At 35.3% G+C, this 26,151-nt stretch overlaps 1 protein-coding gene across 6 annotated transcripts in view; it reads left to right on the top strand.

Moving 5' to 3' along the window:
- Positions 1 to 26,151, top strand: part of LOC150109601 (uncharacterized) — a 426,121-nt gene that overhangs the window by 208,692 nt on the left and 191,278 nt on the right. For all 6 annotated transcript variants that reach the window (XM_090413762.1, XM_090413780.1, XM_090413753.1 and 3 more), the window contains one exon: positions 25,238 to 25,371. In XM_090413762.1, coding sequence (XP_090269888.1) covers positions 25,238 to 25,371 — 134 coding nt within the window. The remainder of the gene's footprint in view (positions 1 to 25,237; positions 25,372 to 26,151) is intronic.

Genomic DNA, 26,151 nt, shown 5'->3' with positions numbered 1-26,151 from the left:
AGATCGTTACCATCTTCTTCCTTCTGATATTGCGTACACACACGGGCACTGATTTCCGATATCGACGAGGGCACTTTCACAGGCAGATATCATCAGGATCCTTGGGGGCTGGAAATCCAGAACTTTCCACACTGCATAAACGACACATCTAGCATCTTCCGGTGTCTGTTGGCTGGAACCCCTTGAGCTAGAATCAGCAGGACATACTTGAACCGGGAGCCGGAACAGAAACTGGGTGAAAACGAACTTATCCAGTGACGACCATCGAAACGACCTCTGCTCCTGAGCGGTCTTCTAGTTCGACTCACCTTCTCCGAAACGAACCCTCTTCATGACGACTGACCTTCCTCAAAAAAACAATTCATTCAGACATTTTTTCTTTGTCCTTTGTTGTTGTACAGCAAGTCATTAGTTAAATATTAAACAAAATTACAAGTATGTTAAATTAATTTGAATTCCTAAGTAAAATCAGTATAGAAAGAATCTAATTTAAAAATTCTGTCGATACAAGATTTTACAGTACTAATGGTAAGAAAGTGGCAGAAGCAAAAGAAATATTTGAGTTGCCAAGTGATCAATTTGTAAGATTGTATCATCTTGGCAGAGACATTATAGTTACTGATACGGTGGAGATTGATGTGAGAATTGACATAAATGAATGGGACAACATGTCCACTTGTGTGCTATGTGAATGTGCAAGAGAACTGGCAATACTTCTGATTGTACTTCTGACAAAATTGTTTGAGTCTCAGTTCTGGCAAGGTTCCAAGGGAGTGGAAAGAGGATAAAGTAGTTTCATTACATAAAGGCAGCTTCAAGACAGAAGTAGCAAATTACAGACCAGTTTCTATCTCAGGAGCAGTAATTAAAGTATTGGGAAAGTTGGTTAAAAGTAAAATTCAGAAATTGGTGGATAGGAATAAGATACTCTATTGTGGGCAGCATGGCGTTGTGTGCAAAGATAAAAAAATCAGAACTCCCTGGTGGACACAGGAAGTTAAAGAGGCAGTGAAGGAAAAGAAGAAAGCATATCAAAAGTTCCTGGCAAATAAGTCAGCTTTTACTCTTACAGAATACAGAGACAAATGTAAGAAAGCTAAACAGTGTGTAAAACTAGCTAAACAAAAGTCATGGGAGGACTTTGGCAAGAATATAGAAAATAAATATCAAGAAGGTGGCAAAATATTCTGGAGGTTGTTGAAGAAGCTTAGGAATGGAGGAAAGAATGCTGTAAAAGGAATTAGAGATGATAAAGGTGAAATGAAAACAGGAGAAAAAGATATCCTTGAAGTATGGAGTAATTACTTTGAAAAACTGCTAAATGAAACAAGCAGTGATGACAGCACAGTGATAAAAAAACACTGACCAGGCATGCAGTCAGGAATACATATCCATACTTGAAGTAGAAAAAGCCATCAAAGGCTTGAAATGTGGAAAGGCAGCAGGAATAGATGATATTCGACCAGAAATGCTGAAGTATGGTGGTATAAGAGTCTTACAGTGGCTGCACTGCATAGTTCAGAAAGCCTGGACAGAGGGACGAATTCCCGATGATTGGAGTAGAGCTCTCATAGTACCCATATATAAAAAGGGAAATAAAACTGAATGTGAGAATTACAGAGGTATTTCCCTACTGAGTGTTCCTGGCAAAATCTATGCAAGTATACTTGAGAAACGGTTGAGAAGAATTGTGGAAGAAAAGCTTGGTGAAGAACAAGCTGGATTCAGGCCAAATAGAGGCTGTCAGGATCAGATCTTCACTTTACGACAAATAGTCGAGAAAGCATGGGAATATAACAAAGATCTGTATTTAAGTTTTGTCGATTTGGAAAAGGCATATGACAAGGTGCCAAGAGAGAAGCTATTCAATACGCTGCAGTTATATTGTGTCAATGGGGCATTATATCAAGCAATACTTAGTCTTTATTTGAGTTGTGAGTCAGCAGTTAGAATTGAAGGAAGTACAGGAAGATGGTTTAATGTTAAATCTGGTGTGAGACAAGGATGTACATTATCCCCTCTGTTATTCATTATCTATATGGATCACATTATGAAGGAATGTGGTATTAAACCTGATATCCAAATTGGAGATGTTAATGTCAGCTCTTTGCTTTATGCGGATGATGTTATACTTCTAAATAAATCCGCTACAAGTCTGCAAGATTCTCTGACTAAATTGAATAGCTGTTGTAATAGATATGGTATGAAGGTCAGCAATAAAAAGACAAAGACAATGAAAATAGGCAGAATCATTGAAAATGTCAACTGTGTTGTGAATGGAGAACCTGTGGAACAAGTAAAACATTTCAGCTACTTAGGCACAATTTTTACTGAAGATGGTAAACTAAATATAGAAATAGACAACAGAATCAGCAAAGCTGGTATGGTGGTAAGTCAATTGAATAAATTCATATGGAATAAGAAAGAAATTAGCCGGAACACTAAATTAGCTGTATACAAGACTGTGTTCAAACCAATTTTAACTTATGGATCTGAGAGCTGGGTCAGAAGTAAAACACTTGACCAAAGACTAGAGACCGCAGATATGAGAGTCCTGAGAAAGATTAGAGGCGTGAACAGATGGCATCAATGGCAATATCATATTAAAAATGAGGATATTAGGAAAGAACTTGACATTGTCAGCATCCAGGAATGCGTTAGCAGAGCTAATCTCAGGTGGTATGGTCACTTGAATAGAATGGGAGAGGAAAGATTAGCAAAACAAGTGTTCTCTGCCAGGTTGGCAGGAAAACGACCCAGAGGAAGACCAAGATATAGGTGGATTGATACGGTACAAAGTGCCTTAGACGATAGAAATATAAGATCTGATAATGTTGGAGTCTTGACAAGTAACAGACTGATTTGGAGGAAAATTGTAGATAGGAAGTTAGTAATGATGTAATTTTTTCATGTAGTACTGTCATATCCTGTACACCCCTTGAGGGTACATGGCAGGAATTTGATGATGATGATGATGATGAGATATCTATACATGATTTAAATAAATTGTCAGTTTCAGCAAAGGACAGTGGTTGTCAATTTGATATTGCAAAATGTAAGGTAGTGTGCTTTGGGAAGAAAATATTACATACTTTGTATCATATTGATGGTACTTGATTGCAGGAAATTGATGAGGCTAGTGATTTGGAGGTGATGGTGGACAGAGATTTAAAGTTCACAGGGGCATATTTCAGAATTTGTCAAAATAACTCAAATATTTACTCAGAAGTAGAATGCACACTGACAAATAAAGATAAGGAAGCTATTATCCATGTTTTATGAGGCTGTGATTTGGTTGCATCTTGTCAACTGAGCGCAGATTTTGTCACCAGGATTTCTTGGGGATCAAGAGGTGGTGGAGAGCATTCAGAGACAAGTGACTAAGCTGGTGACATTGTGAAATGGTCCCTGTCAGGCTAGGTTGATAGTGTGTGGTTTGCAGAATTTAGTTGACAGGCAGAAGAGAGGAGTGATAGAAACCAATAAGTTACTTGAGGATTAAATAAGATTGACACAAAAGAACTTTTTCAATATATATGATGAGTAGGGCAAGAACAAGGGATTTGCCTTTGATGTTGTATAAGAGTGTGGTTAGTAAGGATGCAGAGACTAGAATTTTTGCTTGGAGAGAGTGGTGAATGAGTGGAATGGACTGCCAGAGGTAGTTCTGTATGTCTCTGATAGTGATTGAGTTTAAGGAGAGATACAGTAGGTATTGTGTGAATAATGATTACCTTTATCTAAGTGTAAAGTGCATGTCAAGTGCCTGTGTAATATCATCTTCTGTCTGCGTCATTGTAAACATATATTATTTTTTCTGGCTATATATGTAATATCTGTTTTCTTTATTCTATTCCTAATTCTTTATAGCTTTAGTCTAAAATGCTTTTTCTCTCTTCTCTTTTCTCATTTACTCTACTGCGTACTATGATTATTCACCTTCCGTATTTACTAATCGAATGCCTATGAATACTGGAAATTTATTTGTCAGACTGCGCCACTAATATATCATTTAATTGGCATAAGACTAAATAAAATTTCCGGTAGATTTCCCTCTTTCTCACAAGTGAAGTTTCTTTTATCAATGTTTACTTTAACAGACATGGTTCATAAATGAACTGCATTTTTATTGCCTTAAATTATTTCCCCCCTCACAAGTCCGATTTATTTAAGAACAGTGCAGTTGTAAAATAAAAGATCAGGCAGCTCTCTTTTAACAAATAATTAAAACATATTTATTTACAAATTATACATGAATTAAACAATAGGGAGATTGCTTTCTCTATCCATTTAAAAAATCTTTAGCATAAATTAGAACCTTTTTATTTCAACACTAATTAACTTCTTTAACTCACAATCTTATTTACTCTCCGCTTACAAATTCAGCTTATTAAACTTCTAGTTTATTTACAAAGAGGTTAGTTAACTCTCTGTTAAGTTATTTTTTACAATTTATATATCAACTTCCAATATGCCAATCGATTCTCTTAATGACACTTCTTATTGCTATTAACCAAATTCTTAAAAGTCTTTCTATAACATACTATAAGAGGAATTGTACAAAAGTATGGAACTTATAAGGGCTCTATCACACATTCAGTCAAAAGTCTTGCACCAAAAGTTTAAGGCAATTCTTTCATCTCAGATCTTGAGCTTCCTCAGGAATGTCTGGCTTCAGTAATAACTCATTGGGAAAATAGCGGGCTGTGGACTGCGGTACTCATTCAGCTCCGGCAAAAGGTTGTTCTCCTGTTTTTAGCCAGCGATCTATATTAAAGGATTTAAGAAATGCAAAAGAGAGAGATATTAAATATTTTTAATATATATAAAAAAAAAAAAACAATAACTAACAACACCCATGGGTTAAGGCTAAAGTGCTTGGAGAAACTCATGTCAGAAGTTCAATGGAGTAAAATAGTATTAGGAAAGGATCAAAAAAAAATTTAATTCTTCCAGTATTTCATCTCATTTACTTTGAGCATTGTTTCAAGTCATTCTACCCTGGTCATTTTTCCTCTTACTTGCTACATAATGAAAATTTAAAAACATATAAAACTTAAAAAAGTTATTTATTCCTTAAAAAGAAATAAACAATAGCACAAATAAATTAAATAAATTAAATTAAAAGAAATAAATTAAAACAAGCATTGCTATTAACAGAATAATTTCTAAAGCAATCATCTAGACCAGGGTTTCTCAAAGTTTTCCTACGACAGAACACTTCACAAATCCTGAAATTTTAACGGAACAACTTGGTTAGAGTCGAGTATCATTGGTCTCGCATTCAATGTAAAGCTAAGTGCACACTTAGTTTCAGGTGCGCTGTTGCATCACAAAAATGCGACAGTGCACGCTACAGGAGTGCCGGGCCACATCACATCGCATTGACCTTGCTTGCGACCGCATGTTTCCTAGAATAGATACCTCCGTACTTCACTAGTGCTCAGAGGTGTTGATAACAGTGGACGGCTATCAGCCAGAGGCTGAGTGAAGGCCAGCTCACGCTGCCCTTAATAGTACAATCCACTTGCAAGTGAAGAACACCTGATTTTCAAACATGTTTGAACTTGTCAGTATTTAAAACCATTCCAGGCTCATATTAATTTTGATAATTTTTTGCAGAACACTTATTCACTTTCTGCAGAACATAGTTTGGGAAATGTTGATCTAGACAATCTAGAAATCATATCTGTTCACAGTATGCAGAACAAAACACCTTGTATATTTGTGACCCATATTTTTTCAAATGAAGCATTTTCTGAAGAGGTTAAGAACATATGAACATCAATTTCCTGGTATGTACCTTCAAGGGATGTTCAGTTTACTATGACAGCATTAAATGATTAAGTTTACACGATTATTAATCTCCCGTCAACAATTTTCCTCCAAATTAGTCTATTACTTGTGAGCACTCAAATATAAAATTAAGCATTTTAGTTTATATTTACTGTCTATTGAAAAAGGATTTATTGAAAATAAGTTAACAGAGATTTTGTACTGAAAATAACAGCATATCACCAGTGTTGTTAGACAATTCATTCCCTATAAGAATAATCAACCTAATTTTAATAAATATGGTTGCATAAAACTTCCCAAAATATGGGAAACATTAATACTTCAAGATCCCAGCTTACATCCTAGGTTGCCGACAGCTGACCAAGGAGTAAGACAGGGATGCCCTCTGTCTTCACCACTTTTCAATATTTACATTAATGAAATATTAATACAGTGGAACACCTTAAACAATCAAGGTATTGAAATTTCCCGGAATAACAAAATAAATACACTATTATTTGTAGATGATCAGGTAATAATATCAGATACGGAAGACAATTTACAAAGAGCAATATATAATTTAAACATTATAGTAGAACAGTTTGGAATGAAAATTTCCATAGATAAAACTAAAACAATGGCATTTTGTGGACAAACTCCAATTAGAAGCAAAATAGTTATTAATAATAAAATAATAGAACAGATAAATACTTTCAGTTATCTTGGATGTGAAATATCATATTATTATTAAGGAGAAAAAGACATAAAATTAAAAACTTCAAAATTTTTACACATTATAGGCCTGATAAATAGAACACTCAACCCACATTATTATATGGCAGTGAAATTTGGGCAATAAACAAACAAGATAAATCAAGAATAAAAACAAGTGAAATGAGATTTATGAGAAGAACTGCAAAATGCACATTATTAGATCAAAAGAGGAACAAAGACATTTTAAAAGAACTAAAAACAAAATCAATAGAAGAAAAACTAAACAATTATAAATAAAAATGGATTGAACATGTTAACCGAATGGCCAACACCCGACATCCAAAACAAATACTAAAATATAAGCCAATTGGAAAGAGAAGGCATGGATAATGAGACCGGAACAGACCAATATGGTCTATACCCATAATTAGTGTTATGATGATGATGAGAACAATAATCAAAGCACTCCAGAATCAGGGAGTTCCTGGAGAATATACGGACCTCTGGCAGGAAATATACCACACTGCAACAGCAACAATCCAACTTCACATGAATAGCAATAAAATATCAATTAAAAAAAGTTGTCCAACAAGGAGACTCTCTATTGTCCAAAATTTTTACAGCAGTCCTTCAAGAAATATTTAATAATATAAACTGGACAAACCTTGGTATAAAAATTAATAACAGAAACTTAACACACCTAAGATATTCAGATGATATAAGTTTTGCAAACGCTCCAGAATACCTATATCATGAAAGCAGAAAAGTTGGTTTAAAAATAAACAGAGAAAAAACTAAAATCATGTTTAATCATTTTGTAACACTGAAAAATATAATAATAGAAAACAATTTCTTGGAAAGAGTCTCTTCATATACATATTTTGGTCATCTCATTGATCTAAACTGTGGACTCCATCTGATCTGATCTGATTTTCTCTTTTCAGTCATTTCTGACTGTAGGTGATGTTGTAGCTATTGCCCACAAAGTATTCCTGGTGAGATTTTTACAGGGTAGTTCACCATTGCTTTCCCTAGCCCCTCAATTTTATCCATGTTCGAGACTGGCATATGGTTGAGATGTATTCATGATTGTAATCCATGTGTGTTCACAGGGCCAGTTTGCCTGTTCTGGGGGATGAAAAACCTGAGTTTCCGGGTGAAAAAATCCCCTAGCTCTGTACGAGACTGCCTAACTCACCTTTAGTTGAAAGAGACCAGATAAAGGTTTCTCATGTCACTGACAGGAATCGAACCCAGGTCTTTCCGACCAAAGGGTCGGAAAGACCTGGGTTCGATTACTGACTGAGCTATAGAGGCTCTGTGTACTCCAAAAGGAAATAAATAGAAGAGTTCAACTTGCCTGGAGTGCATTTAGAAAATTGAAAAGCATTTTTCAAAACGATGATGTCCCATCATGTTTAAAAAGGAAGACATTTAACCAGTGTATACTTCCAGTCATCACATATCTTTGTGAAACTTGGTCTCTAACAGAAGTACTGGCAAATAAACTAGCAACAACTCAAAGAAAAATGGAGAAGCTGATGCTAGGCATCACATTAAAAGATAAGAAATGAAACACCTGGATAAGAAGCCAGACTTGTATCACTGACATCGTTCTTCACCACAAGTGACTAAAATGGAAATGAGCTGGACATCTATCCAGAAGAGAAGATGAGCAATGGGCCACCATACTAATGAACTGGATTCCAAAAGAAGGGAAAGGAGGCTGAGGATGTCCTAAAAGAAGGTGGAGGGATGAATTGTCAAACTTTGTTGGGAAAAATTGGTCAACCATTGGCAAGAACATAGAAAGGTGGAAGGAACTGGAGGAGGCTTTTATCCAGCAGTGGACAGAAAATGGCTGACAAGAAGAAGAAGTCAGAGAACTAGAGGCCATCCATTGGAGTTCTGTAAGAATTTGGTGAATAAGGGTGTGTGGATCAGATATTTTGTGTGGAGAGTATAGGTGAGTGGAATGGATTGCCAGAATTGGTTGTCCCTGACGGTGAATGGATGATTCAGGTAGAGGTATGATAGGATTTGTGTGTATGATGGTTGATTTGGGTCTCCAGCAGTGAGTCTCCGGACTCCATGGAGGCGTTAATTATTTTTACAGTAAACAAAAATGGATGTTTAGACTCATATGGAGAAAACTGTCTGTAATAGAAGATTCTGGTAGAAATGTTAATTGTAAGAGTTGTACTTTCATCCCTAGCCATGTTTCAGTAATTTGATGTATTAAGTGTATTTAGAATACTGAAAAAAAGCAGTTGTTTCAATCCATTTGGAGTTGATAATCATGTATTATTTTCATATTTTAATTCAGTTACTCCACATCCATTTCTTGAAAGGAAGAGAAAATAAAAAGGAAATGCCTGTGATCACATTCCATACTAGACAGAGTTTTCAGTAAACAAGTTCAACATACACATAAGATATTTTGTTACAAATTTATAGGTGTTTAATTACTAAATGATAACTAATGCTTAATAATTGATTTATTCCAGTTAGCTTCCAATGGACCAAATTATTATTATGTTATGTTGCAATCAGCCACCTCATTGACACCCCCTCCCTCTTTCTAATCAGTATTTGATAATTAAATTCTGTTATCATTTATTTACTTCTTGTCACATATATAAGAATTGCTTCTGTATCCTATTCTAGCAAATCATGCTGATAATATTATTCCCTTAATCATTTTCTATTGTTTCATTGTTTTACTTGAGATAATTTACACTATTCTTTGAGGAACTGTTTTTGAATTGCCTTTGTTCTTTTATCATTCTGAATGCTCTTAGCTATCAATAATTTACTGTCAAAAATATAAGCTGAACTAGATACCATATGTGTTTAGCTGAAAGAAAGTCTGAGACTACTGTATATCATCAGCCTTGTAAGCTTGTTCATCTTACTGTCAAAAGCATATTCAGCCTTACAACCTTAGAAAAAAGGTTTTTCATGGAATATGTATTTTCTCATCTTGTTTTTACATGCTGCATTATTTTTCCAGGTTTACTTCTAAATTAATGTTTGATAGATATTTTTTAATGCGAGAAATGATTTAGTGTAGCTTATGGTATGCTTAAATTATATATGTTCATTACTTAAGCAATAGACCTCCATGGAGTTAAGACTCATCATGGGAGGTCCCACTCTTACATCCACAGTTCATCATACATCTACTTAAATGCACTCACCACACTCCAAGGCAATGGATTCCAATCACCCACCACTCTCCATGCAAAAAAATCTACTCCTCATCCCCCCCCCCCCCACTCACATCCATATTATACAGCTCCCAGGGCTGGCCTCTTGTTCTCATCCTATCTCCAGATATTCTATGAAAAATCTCATCCACACTAATTCTGGTAATTACTTACCCCTTACCAACTTATACATCTCAATCATGTCTTCCTTCTTTCTTCTATCCACTAGGCTCTGTAATTTGCATTCTCTCAATCTGTCCTCATATTCCACATTCAAAGACCAGAAACCAACTTAGTCATTCATCTCTGAACCCCCTCCAACATCTCATCATTCTTTTGAAAACCTGGTGACCAAATCTGTGCACAGTAATCCATATGTGGTCCGATCATAGTCCTGTACAATGGAATCAAAACATCCTTACTTTTACACATCAGTGTTCTCCGCATCATTCTCATAACATATCATAAAACTGTGTTGACCTTAAAATTTTAGCAAAATGTCCATGAAATTTCAAATCCCTATTCACCACAATCCCCAAATTCTTCATCTCATCCACCTCCTCCAAACTATGTAGTTTTCTTTTTCTTTTCCTTTTTTCTTTTCTTTATTTATTTTTAAGAGAAAAGAATTTGTATTTGCAGTTTGATATTTACAGTTCATTGTAATGTTGTGTTGATTTCTAAATGTTACTTCACAATGTACATAATATTTTCCTCTTTCTTGAACTATTTTGTTTCTTTTTTTAATGCTTATAGATATCTCTTCTCATCTCAGCTTTCATTACATATCAGACCTGTTGGCCTGTTGCAACAAAGTAACTTGAATTTAAAACTGATTCTCTTAATTATTTCCCTGGAAGCTGAGGAAGGATGTGGTTAGGAAGTTGTGAATGCAACTTTTTTTGAGTGCTTTTCAGAGAAAGATATGATAGATATTTAGACATTGCTTAACCTTGAAGGAGCCTCCTTCATGGTTACCAACTTATCATGTGGTAAACTATCAAATGCTTTTGAAACAAATATCACTGTATATGATTCTCCCTTATCTAACACACTTACTTGCTACCTTATCCTAAAACGCAGTAAATTTCCAATAAATTTAAAGTTGGAGACAAGGATGTAGCTTATCTCCAACTCTATTCAATATATATATTTATATATTGATCAGATTATTAAAATATGGAAAACAACAATAAAATAAGGTATTCGGTTAACCAGAATTGTTTTCAATGCAGTGCTATATGCAGATCATTAGATTATATTACAAGACAATGAAGATGACTTTCAAAATCAGTTTATGAATTAGACAAAACAAAATGAGCCAAAAAACAGTTTAAAAATTGCACAAAAGAAAAGTCATGGCATTTAAAGGTCAAGATTGTTAGATCAAAAATAGTGATAGAAAATAAAATAATAGAACAGGTGACACATTTTAGTCTTCTTAGGCTGCAGAATAACATATCTCAAAGATACAAGCTAAAAAAATAAAGAAATTTCAGAAAATCTGTGGAACAATTAAAAGGACAATGAATAATAAAAAAAAAAAACAAGATGAGAAAGTAACTAAACAAAGTAATGGCCACTCCCACTCTATTATATGAATCAGAAATATGGACTATTAAAAAGAAATATGAAAGTAAAATACAAGTTGCAGAAAAGAGATTTTTAAGAGCAGCTAAAGGATGCATAACATTGGACCAAATAAGAAATGAAGACATCAGAAGAGGGCTAGGTATTTATAATGTAAATGAAAACATCAAGGAATATAGAGAGAAATCGAAAGAGCATATATTTAGGAGGAAAAGATATTGACTACCAAAAGAAGTAGATAAATATAGACCTTCTTGAGGAGAAGATCTACATCTTGTAACCTGTTCCACTCATTCAACACTCTTCAAGCAAAAATCTTGTCCTCATGCTGTTGTTTTTTTCTCCTTTTTGTTCTGTATTGAAAAATTTCTTCTTCATCTATCATATAGAAACCTCTTTAGAATTTGTTATATCATCTTTTCTGCTTCCAAATTTTGTAACCCACAAATCTTTAATCTATCCACATAGCATTCTTGAAGTTACTTGCCTCTGAATCCTCTCCACCATTTCCTCATCTCCAAGAAACCAAGTCTGTGCACAATCAATGTGATCTTATCAGTGCTTTATAAAGATAAATAATAACTTCCTTATCTATAGTTGTCAGTCTGTTCCTCAATCAATACCCAAGTGATCTCTGGAGCAGTTTTGCACATTTTTACAATATGTTCTGTGAACACTATCACCAAGATATCACCCCCTCAAATTTGTAACCTCATCAGTTTCTTGCACTCATATAATATACACAGCTTGTAATCTTCTCAATCCAAAGCATAACCCTACACTTTATCCCACAGAAATGATAACATTATCCTTTGCCCATACTGTCAGTCTGTTTAAATTACTCTACAGGATCTCTTCTTCATGTTTAATTATTGTCCTCCCCAGCTTAGTATCATCACAAACAACTGGATAATCTTCCTCAAATCAATCCTGATATCATTAATGTAAAATTTGAATAGCAGTGGCCCCATGTACAAACCTCTGTGGCATACTACTTATCACCTGCCTCCTCCTCCTCCTCCTCAATTCTGCTTCACCATATACTCAAACATTTTGCCTTGAAATAATTTTGGATCTTTAATATCCACTTTTCCTATATAATTTTACATAGCTGAAATGAAGCCACATGGCTCTTTCTTTAGTAATTACTTGTACTCACTGACCAGGAGTTCACTTACAAAATATACATTTCTCTGACATTTGATTTCTTTAGCATTGAATAAGAGTTTTGCTCTCTTAATAAATAATAACTTCCTCATCTATAGTTGTCAGTCTGTTCCTCAATACCCAAGTGATCTCTTGGTAGCAATTTTCAAGGCCAAGCAAGGTGTGTTTTGCTTGGCCTTTGAAGAGAACCAACCAGTTCGAAACAGTTGTCAGGCTAGTGAAACCTTAAAAGAATGTACTAATAAAAGGTGAACATACTGATCTTTGGGTTAATAGGAGGTGTCAATGTCTTTTTTTTGGATAATGTACACTTTACTACAGATAATATAAAACTGACCAAAATTCATTAAAAATCGAAGCAACCAACAAAACTTGTTGATTGCTTCAATTTTTAATGAATTTCAAATGCAAAATGAATGCAAAACACACATGGCATGAAACCTTGTTAGCCGAGCAAAACTTCAGTATGATAATACAGACTGCAGCATGAAAAACATTCTGACCTCAAGGGAAATTCACACAAAAACAAGAATTAGGCTGTCCAAATGCTGCGTATGGTCAACACTGCTGTATGGAGTAGAAACCTGGACAATATCAAAATAGTGCGAAAATAAACTAAAAGCCTTTGAGATGTTGATCCTGAGAAGGATTCTTAGAGTCTCATGAACTGCCAAAAAAACTAATTTAGAAATATTAGAGATAATTGGAGAAGATAGGAATCTGTTGAAAACCATTAAGAAAAGGAAAACCACCTACTTTGGTCACATACTAAGGCATGAATCCCTACAAAAAACACTTCTAGAAGAATGATACAAAGAAAAAGAAGAAGAGGAAGACAAAAAACAGATTGGATGAGAAATATTAAGGACTGTACCTTTTTTGTCTAGTCCTTAATAAAAAAAGAAAAGGTTTAAGAAAAGGAAAATCACCTACCTTGGTCACATACTAAGGCATGAATCCCTTCAAAAAACACTTCTAGAAGGAATGATACAAGGAAAAAGAAGAAGAGGAAGACAAAGAACAGATTGGATGAGAAATATTAAGGACTGGACCTTTTTGTCCTATGAAGAATGCAAAAGAGAAGCACAAAACCGTACATGGTGGAAGCTCATGGTAGTCAACCTTCTGGAAGGAGATGACAGCTTGGATCCCTCTATGTGCGATTATTTCACATCTTTTATCTGCCTGACTCAGACAGCCAACCGCAGGGTCGATTCTGTAATGTTTTAGATTAAAGTTAAATTTTACTGCACCAATAAGAAAAATCACTACTTATGCAATTCCTATTTAATAGTTGTTTTTTATTGGTTGGTTAATTTTTAACTTTAACCAAAAACGGTATGGAATCAGTCTTCATGGCAGCAAAATTTAAAATTTGAAAGTGAAAATATAATACTGATTATTTTTTGATACCTTATTTCAAGGGTCCCCTTCATCCTGGGCCCTGGGTACCTGTTGCACCTACCTAGTTACGGCACTGTTGAGAAGTGCCATAATTGCCTTTCAGTCAATGAAAAGATTTTGCAGGAGAAATGGTGTATAGTTAATAGATGTGTGGAGTGAATTTGATGGATGTAAGGACCTGTATATGCCTGATAAACTGCACTTAAATGGTTTAGGTGTTGGAGAAAGTGTTGTTTTCAGTGGGAGATTGAAAGTGCAAAACAAGGGAACTATAGATATATTAGGTGAGGAGCAATCAAGAATGTGTCTAGCCATCTCTGGGACAAATGAGTGTGACTGTAGGAATGACTGTGTGGAAATAGTCACCCTTGGGATAGGCAAGTATGAGTTCAGGAATGATTGTGAAGAGCTGAATGCAGTTACCCAGGTTTCGAATCTGAATGGGCAGGTAATGACATTATTTAAGGGCAATAACTGTGGGTCCAAGGAGATGTTGAAATACATGTACAAAAATGCCTGAGATATCAGAAAAAAAGAGAAGAGTTTTTAGCATTGGTCAACTCATCATCATCAAATTCCTGCCATGTACCCTCAAGGGGTGTACAGGATATGACAGTACTACATGAAAAAATTACATCATTACTAACTTCCTATCTACAATTTTCCTCCAAATCAGTCTGTTACTTGTCAAGAATCCAATATTATCAGATCTTATATTTCTATCGTCTAAGGCACTTTGTACCGTATCAATCCACCTATATCTTGGTCTTCCTCTGGGTCGTTTTCCTGCCAACCTGGCAGAGAACACTTGTTTTGCTAATCTTTCCTCTCCCATTCTATTTAAGTGACCATACCATCTGAGATTAGCTCTGCTAACGCATTCCTGGTTGCTGACAATGTCAAGTTCTTTCCTAATATCCTTATTTTTAATATGATATTGCCATTGATGCCATCTGTTCACGCCTCTAATCTTTCTCAGGACTCTCATATCTGCGGTCTCTAGTCTTTGGTCAAGTGTTTTACTTCTGACCCAGCTCTCAGATCCATAAGTTAAAATTGGTTTGAACACAGTCTTGTATACAGCTAATTTAGTGTTCCGACTAATTTCTTTCTTATTCCATATGAATTTATTCAATTGACTTCCCACGATACCAGCTTTGCTGATTCTGTTGTCTATTTCTATATTTAGTTTACCATCTTCAGTAAAAATTGTGCCTAAGTAGCTGAAATGTTTTACTTGTTCCACAGGTTCTCCATTCACAACACAGTTGACATTTTCAATGATTCTGCCTATTTTCATTGTCTTTGTCTTTTTATTGCTGACCTTCATACCATATCTATTACAACAGCTATTCAATTTAGTCAGAGAATCTTGCAGACTTGTAGCGGATTTATTTAGAAGTATAACATCATCCGCATAAAGCAAAGAGCTGACATTAACATCTCCAATTTTGATATCATATTTAATACCACATTCCTTCATAATGTGATCCATATAGATAATGAACAACAGAGGGGATAATGTACATCCTTGTCTTACACCAGATTTAACATTAAACCATCTTCCTGTACTTCCTTCAATTCTAACTGCTGACTCACAACTCAAATAAAGACTAAGTATTGCTTGATATAATGCCCCATTGACACCATATAACTGCAGCGTATTGAATAGCTTCTCTCTTGGCTCCTTGTCATATGCCTTTTCCAAATCGACAAAACTTAAATACAGATCTTTGTTATATTCCCATGCTTTCTCGACTATTTGTCGTAAAGTGAAGATCTGATCCTGACAGCCTCTATTTGGCCTGAATCCAGCTTGTTCTTCACCAAGCTTTTCTTCCACAATTCTTCTCAACCGTTTCTCAAGTATACTTGCATAGATCTTGCCAGGAACACTCAGTAGGGAAATACCTCTGTAATTCTCACATTCAGTTTTATTTCCCTTTTTATATATGGGTACTATGAGAGCTCTACTCCAATCATCGGGAATTTGTCCCTCTGTCCAGGCTTTCTGAACTATGCAGTGCAGCCACTGTAAGACTCTTATACCACCATACTTCAGCATTTCTGGTCGAATATCATCTACTCCTGCTGCCTTTCCACATTTCAAGCCTTTGATGGCTTTTTCTACTTCAAGTATGGATATGTATTCCTGACTGCATGCCTGGTCAGTGTTTTTTTATCACTGTGCTCTCATCACTGCTTGTTTCATTTAGCAGTTTTTCAAAGTAATTACTCCATACTGCAAGGATATCTTTTTCTCCTGTTTTCATTTCACCTTTATAATCTCTAATTCCTTTTACAGCACTCTTTCCTCCATTCCTGAGCTTCTTCAACAACCTCCAGAATATTTTGCCACCTTCTTGATATTTATTTTCTATATTCTTGCCAAAGTCCTCCCATGACTTTTGTTTAGCTAGTTTTACTCACTGTTTAGCTTTCTTACATTTGTCTCTGTATTCTGTAAGAGTAAAAGCTGACTTATTTGCCAGGAACTTTTGATATGCTTTCTTCTTTTCCTTCACTGCCTCTTTAACTTCCTGTGTCCACCAGGGAGTTCTGTTTTTTTATCCTTGCACACAACCTCACCACATGCCTCTCTGGCAGAATCAATCAATGTTTCCTTCAGAGTTTGCCACTGAATCTCCAAGGTTTGATTCCTGTTCTCAAACTCTTTCATTTTCTTTTCAATAATATTTCTGTATTTTAGTCTACAGTTCACATCTGAGAGCTGCTCAACTTTTATTCGCTTTAAAACTTTCTTACATGTTATTCTTTTCAATATGAAATTCAATTTTATCCTGCTCAAGACTAAATAGTGATCACTTCCAATTTCAAATCCTCTGTACACTCTGGTGTCCTGCACCAGGGAGAAAACATCACTATCAACAATAACATAGTCAATGAGACTTTTCTTATTCCTAGCCTCTTCTCTCCATGTGAATTTGTGCACATTTTTATGTAGGAACATGGTGTTAGTAATAACCAGTCCATGTCCTGAGCAGAAATCCAACAGATATTTGCCATTATTATTAGCTTTGCTCTTTCCTCCAAATTTTCCCAAAATATTTTTGTATGTCTCACAATCATTTCCTACTCTACTATTTAGATCCCCAACAAGGACCAACTTTTCCTTTTTCATTGTGTCAGTTGCTTTTTCTAAAGCCTCAAAAAATTCCTCCACTTCTACCTTAGTAGAACCTTCTGTGGGACCATAGGCACAAATAAGTCTCATTGTCCAGTTCCCCATTCTCATATTTGCCCACATTACTCTACTTGAGACTGACTGCCATTCAAGAAGATTAGCCTCGTATTTTGTGTTGAATACTATGGCTACTCCTTCTTTTCCTTGATTGTCATTGCCTGAATATAACATTTTGTATTTATTGCTCAGAAAGATCTCACCAGTTTTGGTCTTTTTTGTTTCAGTCACCCCTATTATGTCGATCTGGTACTTATCTAATTCCTCAGCTAGCTCCATTTCTTTGCCATTCAGGCTTCTTACGTTGATAGTCCCGATCTTTAACTCTGGTGATGTTGAGTTGGGGTTTGTTTTCAGATTTGTTCCAGTAGCTGACTTTTCGCTGTTCGCCCTGGTTCCCTGGCGAAAACAACGGGGGCCTTGTTTAACCGGGTGACGCCCCAGCCGGCATGAAATTTTGTCATGTTGTACCATCATTTTTTATTTTGGTTTAACCAATAAGAATACAATTTGGTCGGCTAAATCCCAAATTGCCAGCCCATCCTCGTTCGTTCGGTATCAAAGTAGATACCCAACAGGGTGCACCACGAGAAGGTGAGGATTGGACATTAGGTCAGAAGCCCTGGTCGGTTCTCCGCATTCCTTTAAAGGCTATGTGGAGGTCTCCTCTCAGTTATACAGCTTTGACCCTTAAACACTTTGACCCTTTGACCCTTAAGCAAATTATTGGCAACAGCGAGACCTGGTTGTCAGAGAATGATGTTACAGGGATAATGTAATAGATATTATATTTTCAAAGAAGATAGAAGAAATAGAGCAGGAGGAGGGGATATTATTAGCGATAGCTGAAAAACTACAGCCAAAAAAAATAGAAGTTAAGGAAGATTGTAGATCTAATGAAAATGGTTCATTTGAAACTGTCTGCTGTGAAATAGAGGCCAATAATACAAAATATATTGTGGTTTCTGCTATCGACAGGGGTCCAGAAGAAGATGTGGATGGCATACATTAGCAGATTAGTACAATGAGTGCAGGCCAAGCAATTATCATTGGAAGGAGAAAAAGAGCACATGGCAAAATAGAAATGGAATTTATCCAGTTACTAAGGGATATTTACTTTAGCACATCATGCAAGGTACCAGGATTTTGAGAGTGTTGGATCTGGCAATAGCCTCAGAAAATCTATCTATAACTTCACTAACAACTCTACCTCTAATCGGGGAAAGTGACTTCCCAGTCTTGTCCTGGGAGGTTGCCACGTTTGCTCAGCATGTGGAAATTTCAATCAAAAAAGGGTTTATGCGAAATTACAAAGTTGGCAATTACAACAAACTTAGGAGACAACTTGGAACATAGCATAAGAATCTACATGGAATGAATGTCATTAGTGTTTGGGAAGTGGTCAAGGATTGTTTGAGCAAAGTGGTATCAGGTTACATACCCAGAGTCAGGAGGATAAACTGAGTAAGAATCAAGTGGATGACCAGCAATATAAAGCAGGAGCAGCAAAAAAAGAAAGCATTGTGGAAGGAATATAAACAACAAGGTCATCAGCATGCATGTGAGCAGTGTAAAGCACAAGCAAAAAGGGTAACTAATATGGCAAGGAAGGCTAAATCAGATTTTGAGAGAAAATTAGCTAAGCAGGCCAAAGTAAATCCAAAAAGAGTTTTTTCACTATGTAGTAAGTAAGAGAAAGAATGATTATGGAAAGATAACTTTACTCAGTGCTGATGGTAGGAAAGTGACAGAAGCAGGAGAAATACTTGAGTTACTAAGTGATCAGTTGGCAAGAGTATATCATCCAGGTGGTGACTTTGCAGTTACTGAAGTGACAAGAGACTAATGTGAGCATTGAGGTAAATGAACTGGGGTTACTCAGTATATTGAAAAATATCAATGTAAATACAGCAGTGGGCCTGGGCAGGAAGTTGTTTATTCTAAGTCTCAGCTCTGGCAAGGTTCCAAGGGAGTAGAAAGAAAATAAGATAGTTCCACTACATAAAATTTGCTGCTTCAAGACAGAAGTAGCAAATTACAGATCAGTTAGTATCTCTGGAGTGGTGGTTAAATTATTGGAAAAGTTGGTTAAAAATAAAATTCAGGAATGGGTGGAATGGAATATGATACTATATAGGGAAAGCATGGCTTTGTAAACGGTAGGTTCTTCCTTAGTAATTTATTCACATTTTATAATAAGGTGACTAACAGAATTGGATGAAGGGAATGGCTACACTATGATATGCTGGACTTTGCAAAGGCCTTTGACAGTATACTACATGGAAAACTATTACATAAGTTGGATCAAATGGGAATGGATATGAGGCTGGTGGCATGGAAGGGGAAATGTAGCTGATAGACAGACATCACAGGGTGGTGTATGGTGGAATGGAATCAAGGCAAATGAGGGTGTCTAGTGGAGTGCTCCAGGGCTCTGTACTAGGACCACTACTGTTTAATTTGTACATTAATGATATAACAGAAGATTATTTGAATGGAGATATTCAGTTGTTTGCCAATGATGCAAAACTAGGGAGGGTAATAGTTGATAAAGATGGTGGTGTAGATAACTTATAGGATGATTTAAATAAATTGGCAGTGGGGGAAAAGGACAGTGGTTGTCAATTCAGTGTTGCAAAATGTAAGATAATGTACTTCTTCTTCTGTAGCTTGTCCCACTTAAGTAGGGGTGCTGTACTCTATACTCTGGGATGAAAAAATTACACACTTTGTATCATATTGATGGTGTACTAGTTTACAGGAAATCGATGAGGTTAGGGATCTTGGGGTGGTGGTGGATAGAGATTTGAAATTCAGAGGACATATTGTAAGAGTGGACAAAATAGTTCAGAGGATTATAAATTAAAGATACCAAGAAATTATATGCTTGGTTTAATCCTTTATCCAAGTGTAAGCAGACAAGTTTGCACCTGAAGTATTTTCAGGACTGGGGCAACTCATATATAGAAGCTGATGACTTCACATCACTTGCCTCAGTATCCCATAAATGCAAAGCACATATCCTTACTGGTATGTATAATGTTATGCATTATGGGAAGGATCACTACCAAGACTGGTTTCGACCTTTATTGAGGTCTCATCAGTGGGAGCCAGACTCAGAGGTCTGGCTACTATGGCAAGTGACGTGAAGTCATTAGCTTCTATATATGAGTTGCCCCAGTCCTGAAAATACTTCAGGTGCAAACTTGTTTGCTTACACTTGGATAAAGGATTAAACCAAGCATATAATTTTTTGGTATCTTTAATTTATAGTATAACTAAGTGGAAAAACTTCCATCAGCTCAGAGGATTACTTGGAATGTGAGGAACACATTGATAAGTAAAGATAGGGAGGTTATTTTCCTTCTTTATGGTGTTACGAATCAGAAACATGTTGACTACTGTGCACAGATTTGGTCAACTGCATTTCTTGGGGATTAGGACTTTGTGGAGAGGATTCAGAGACAAGTGACTAAGCTGGTGACAAGTCTGTGGAATGTTTCCTATGAGGATAGATCGAGGGTGTGCAGGTTGCATAGTTTAGCTGTCAGGCAGAGGAAAGAGAGGGGATATGATAGAAAAAGTTACTAAGAGGATACTATATAGATACTACTATATAAGCCTGCAGAATATTTTGCTACTTTCCTGTTATTTATTTTCTATGTTCTTACCAAATTCTTCCAGTGACTTTTGTTTAGCTGGTTTTATTTCTTTGCTAGATACTTTCGATATGCTTTCTTTTTCTTGACTGCCTGTTTTGCTTCCTGAGTCCACTATGAGGTTCTCATTTTTTTTTTTTTTTTTTTATCCTTGCAGACAGCCACATGCTTCTCTGGCTGAATCAGTCAGCCATTTCTTCAGAATCTGCCACTGAATCTTCCAGGTTTGGTTCTTGTTTTCAACTGTCATTTTTTTTCTTGAATAATGTTTGCGTATTTGAATTTACAGTTCTCTCCTTTACATATCGCCTAAGATAGTTGTCTCTCAAGAAATTCAATTTCCTTATTCCCAAATGCTATATCTTCATTCCAGTCTATACTGCCATAATTTAAATCGGCCATAATAATCATCCTTTCCTTGTTCACTAACTGAAGTTGCTTATAAATTTCACCACCACCCTCCACATTCACTACCCTATAGCAGCATCAACTAAATATCTCTTCCTCTCAACCTTACCTTCATTTCATGCCATACTGACTCAAAACCATTGCCACTATTTACATTTCGAATCCCCACTTTATGCAGACATAATTCACTTGCTGTCATCAACAGTCCCCCCCCCCCCCTTTTCATCCTTTCTGTCCTCACGTAAATATCATACCCTTCTATTTCTATTCCCATCACGATATCATCTTTATCCAACCATGTTTCACTTATTCCAACAATTTTTGGGTGAATAAACTTGATCACTGAAACCATTTCATCTCCCATATTTCTTATGCACCTAGCATTGATAAATAAACACAGCAATTCACTTTTAGGTCTATAATCAGTCCTGCCCATGCCACTTGTAGGTTGTGATTGCCATGGACCTAACCATTCTCATTTGCCCCTATCGCTGCTTACCCTATCTCTTCAGACTCAACTACACCCTGTACATCCTAGGCCATCCCACTCCCATACTGACCATCCTCATACACACATTTACTACTTCCAACATCCACTCTCCTTATTATTATTATTATTATTATTATTATTATTTGACACCTCCAGGGAGTCCAAAGACTCATTGATACTGTATCTCCCTGTCTGCTCTGACTCCTCCTCATTTCCCTCTCCATCTTGCATTCTCATTCTATCATGATCACTAACAGTACTTCTCATTTACAATCACTTCAATCGCACCAGTTCCTCTCTCTTGATCTCACGTCACTCATAGTTCCTGCTTGCAGCAATAGTGTCTCTAACTGACTCTAACCAAATAAATCCATTCAAATGCAATACACTGACCACCCTTCTAACCACAGTTATCTTTCATGCTCATCAATAACCTTCAATATCCATTCTTACATGCTCTTTTATGTCCACCCAAGTGGTTGTTCAACAACTACTACCAGCTCACTTATTCATCTGCTTCTCTTATATAACACATCAAATATCCTGCTAATTCTACCTCCTGGAAAATACACCTTATGGAATCTCTCATTTAACACACCTCTAATAATGTAATCTCCATACATCGCTGTTCTCAAGTCATTTGTCACTTCTTTTCCCTCTGATTTTCTTCATCCTAACCTTTTACACTTGTCCATTCTTATCCACCAAACTTCTCATCTCACTATGTATATTTTTCATTTCACTTCTCATTCTGATCAATTAATTTTTCAAGTCTTGCATCCTGGACAATTACACGATCTGTGTAATTGCTCAGAATGCAAGACTGCTTCCATAGTGATGCTCACTTTCATTTCTTCAGTGATACTTGCTTTCACTTCCATAGCCCCACTTGATTCCATTCCATGATTTATACAATCATTTGCTCATGCTATTATTCCATTCTATGATTCATACAGTCATTTGCTCCCATCCACTCTTTCATTTCATCTGCTAGTTTCACATTTACCAATAACTAGTAGTCCAACAGAATATCACACTTTTGACATATCCATACCTTCTGTCGCCTCCTGTTCAGTTTCTTCAAACACACTCTCCACTTTTTGCCATGTATATATGTTGCATTCATGACAATGTACCATTCTTGAAAAGTCCATGCTGTTAATTTCATTTGATTTTTGCAATTTGCTGATCTTGTTCATACTGCCATTTTGTCATCATTCACTGCAAGCTTCAAAAATAGTAAAAGTTTGTTTCAAACACACACAAATCTTTACAATCACAGTCGCTAAGCTATGAAAAATAAACAAAACTACACCAAAACACAAATCCAAATTATTACTTTACTCAAAAATAGAACTTATTATTTCAACAACAAGTTACAACAGCCTCTCACTAAGTGTCACTTTATCAAAAGTTTTTTAGAATATCTAAGTATACTACTGTATATGCATCTCCCTTCTGTCAGCTATCCTTATATTCATATCTTCAGTTTCTTAACTGAAAATTCCACATGCTTAGCAATCTTCCATATTTTTAAGGTTATATGATCACTCTTTCCTATAGGATTACTATTAAAGTAATTATTTATTTATTTATACAACAAATAGATAAACTGAATCACCTACATATTTCTGTTTCACAACAGGCTAAACTATTTTTTTGGTGTTTAAGGAGAAAATGTTTTGCAACTAAAGAATGTTCAGTAATAACAAGGAGTTTATTAGTTGTGAAATTCTGAAAATTGCACTTTCTAGCTTTGCGCATCTACAAAGAACTGGTGGCGTCATCAGGGCTTAATTAACATTAGATATATGTCAATGGATAACAAAGTTGTCTAAATGCTGAAAAACTATTACAAAAAAAAAAAAAATTCATGCTGACAAATAAACGTGTTGGGTGTCATGCATTAGCTGTCTGCAGTTAAAATGTTTCTTCCTGATTGGACACTTTAACCAAGCCTTATATAGAAGGAAATTTTTGTTCCAGACTTCTGAAGAAATCAGTTTTGATTATCCATTCATGCAGATCACTGAATAAAAACCAAGAATTGATATTGAGTAACATGAAATCACTTATTAAATATTTTAACATCACAGACTTCAACTTTGCTAACAAGCACCCTCTGTGATTAATTGTAGTCAGCTAATGCATGCCATGCAACTTCACATTTATTTGTTAGCATTAAGAAAAAAAATTTTTTTCTTGTAACAGTTTTTCAGTGTTTAGACAACTTTGTTATCTATTTATTCATTTATTTATTTATACATTTCTGATGTTAATTAAGCTCTGGTGATGCCATCAGTTCTTTGTAGGTGCACAAAACTAGTAGCTGCAATTTTCGTATTTTAAAGACTAATAATTCCTTGCTATAGCTGATAGTTTGCTGGTGATTAAACCAACAAATTAAAACTTGTAATGCGGAGGAACTGTTGATGATGTCAGAAATGCATTATCAAAATTGATAAGTCTTTCAAAAGCACTTTGACTTTTATGTCTTAACTTTTCTCTGAAAATATAAAAACAATAATGATTATTATTAAAATTCTGCTTAATGGATAGTTGTAGGTAGTTTTTGGTATCGAGTCCACATATTAATTATTATACAAGGTGGGTATGATGCTCAGAGTACAACATAAAAGTGGCGTTTCTACCTTTACAAAAAATATCAAGATTCCTACATCCACCAAAACTGCCACGTCACCCCATGAAAAAAACAGACGTCTATGAGATTCATTGCTCTTGTGGCATTTGTTATGTATGTCAGACGGGAAGGTCCGCATGTCTGAGCATGTAAAAGATGTCGAAAAAAGAAGGGAGCAGCACAAATCAGGTTTAGCATTCTACACAGCCACTACTGGCCGTCAAGTAAAAGGCAACAGACAAACATGTCATAATTTGATAATATTGTTTCACAAGAAAATTTAAAGAGGCTGCACAAATGCATATGATCCCTACACTGTGCAATAAAAATCAAGGCTGATTTTACATCAAGTGTGGTCTGTTTTCATCAAAAATTTAACTACCATGGACTTAGGATATAGTACACGCGAAGCACAGAATGACAACAACTAGCAATGTTCCAGCACGCATACAGTAACAAATACATCATTTGTATTCTGATTTCTCAATTATTTAACAGTTGTGAAGTTATTAAAAACATCTAATATGTGTAATTAATTATCAACAAGCTTTTGTTATGTAAAGCTTTTATGTACAATTACCCTTGATGATGTAAGTCTTATGACACATGAAACTTGTTGGATTTTTTAATTGTTTATTTTTAATAAACTCTTTATATTAATATGTGGTCTCAATACTGAAAACTAATTACAGAACTGCTTAACCACAGAAACCTACATTTACATAATGGATAGTTTCTTTTCTGTAAACAAGTATAACATATTTTATGTTCATTTGCAGATGATAGTGGTAAAGAATTTAAGTTATATATATATATATATATATATATTGATTTACTTAATTTTGAACTCTTATACCGAATTAAAAAAAAAGCTTGCAATATATAACGATTTAAAATAAAAAATAAATAAACTTGAAAAATTCTTTTTAAAATGAGAATTTTGGTAATGTGATCTAATTTTGGCAATTTTAATTTTAGAGAGAAGGGTTAAAGCAAGAGCTAGAAAAAGAAAAGATGCTTAGGTCAGAAGCTGAAGCTCGTTTACAGGAAATGATGTTAGAAAGTGAAAAATGTAAAACTAGGCTAGCCAGTCTTCAAGAAGATTGTCAAAAGTAAGTAAATATATTTATTATCTTTATTTTCTTATTTTTTTATGTGACCACTTCTGTAAGGTTATAAACTTATCATACAGTACGCTTAGATATCTGGGCCCTTCTTTAGAGAACAGAACCTTTTCAAGCCACTTTAAGTCTTCAAGCAGAATTATGGTCTTACCACAGGCACTAAAATTCATCATCTAAAGACATTCACAAACATTCATGGGTACAGTAGAATTCAAATCACAGCCTCTTCGTTGGAAAGTGGAAACATTATTCACTTGGCCACCCCAAACTGCTGAAAGTAAACTGTAAATAAAGTTCAAGAATTTCTCTTTAAATTCTGAAAAAAGAAAAAAAAAAGCTTTATTTTTTCTAAATTAAAAAAAAAAAAACTATGCATTCATCATGCATTCTCTTGCTTATTTTAGTCCAAAAAAAAATCTCATGTAAACATTCAGTTTAATTCCAGATGCTAACTTTCAAGCAAATCTGAAAACACACACCAACTCAACATCACCAGAGTTAAAGATCGGTACTATGAACATAAGAAGCCTGAATGGCAAAGAAATGGAGCTAGCGGAGGAATTAGATAAGTACCAGATTGACATAATAGGGGTGACTGAAATAAAAAAAGACAAAAACTGGTGAGATCTTTCTGAGCAATAAATACAAAATGTTATATTCAGGCAATGACAATCAAGGAAAAAAAGGAGTAGCCATAATATTCAACACAAAATATGAGACTCATCTTCTTGAATGGCAGGCAGTGTCAAGTAGAGTGATTTGGACAAA

Source organism: Typopeltis vanoorti, chromosome 2 (assembly GCF_054136105.1).
Source record: "Typopeltis vanoorti isolate ZY-2024b chromosome 2, IOZ_Tvanoo_1.0, whole genome shotgun sequence".
Taxonomy (NCBI): domain Eukaryota; kingdom Metazoa; phylum Arthropoda; class Arachnida; order Uropygi; family Thelyphonidae; genus Typopeltis; species Typopeltis vanoorti.
This window is presented reverse-complemented; position numbering and strand designations above follow the sequence as displayed.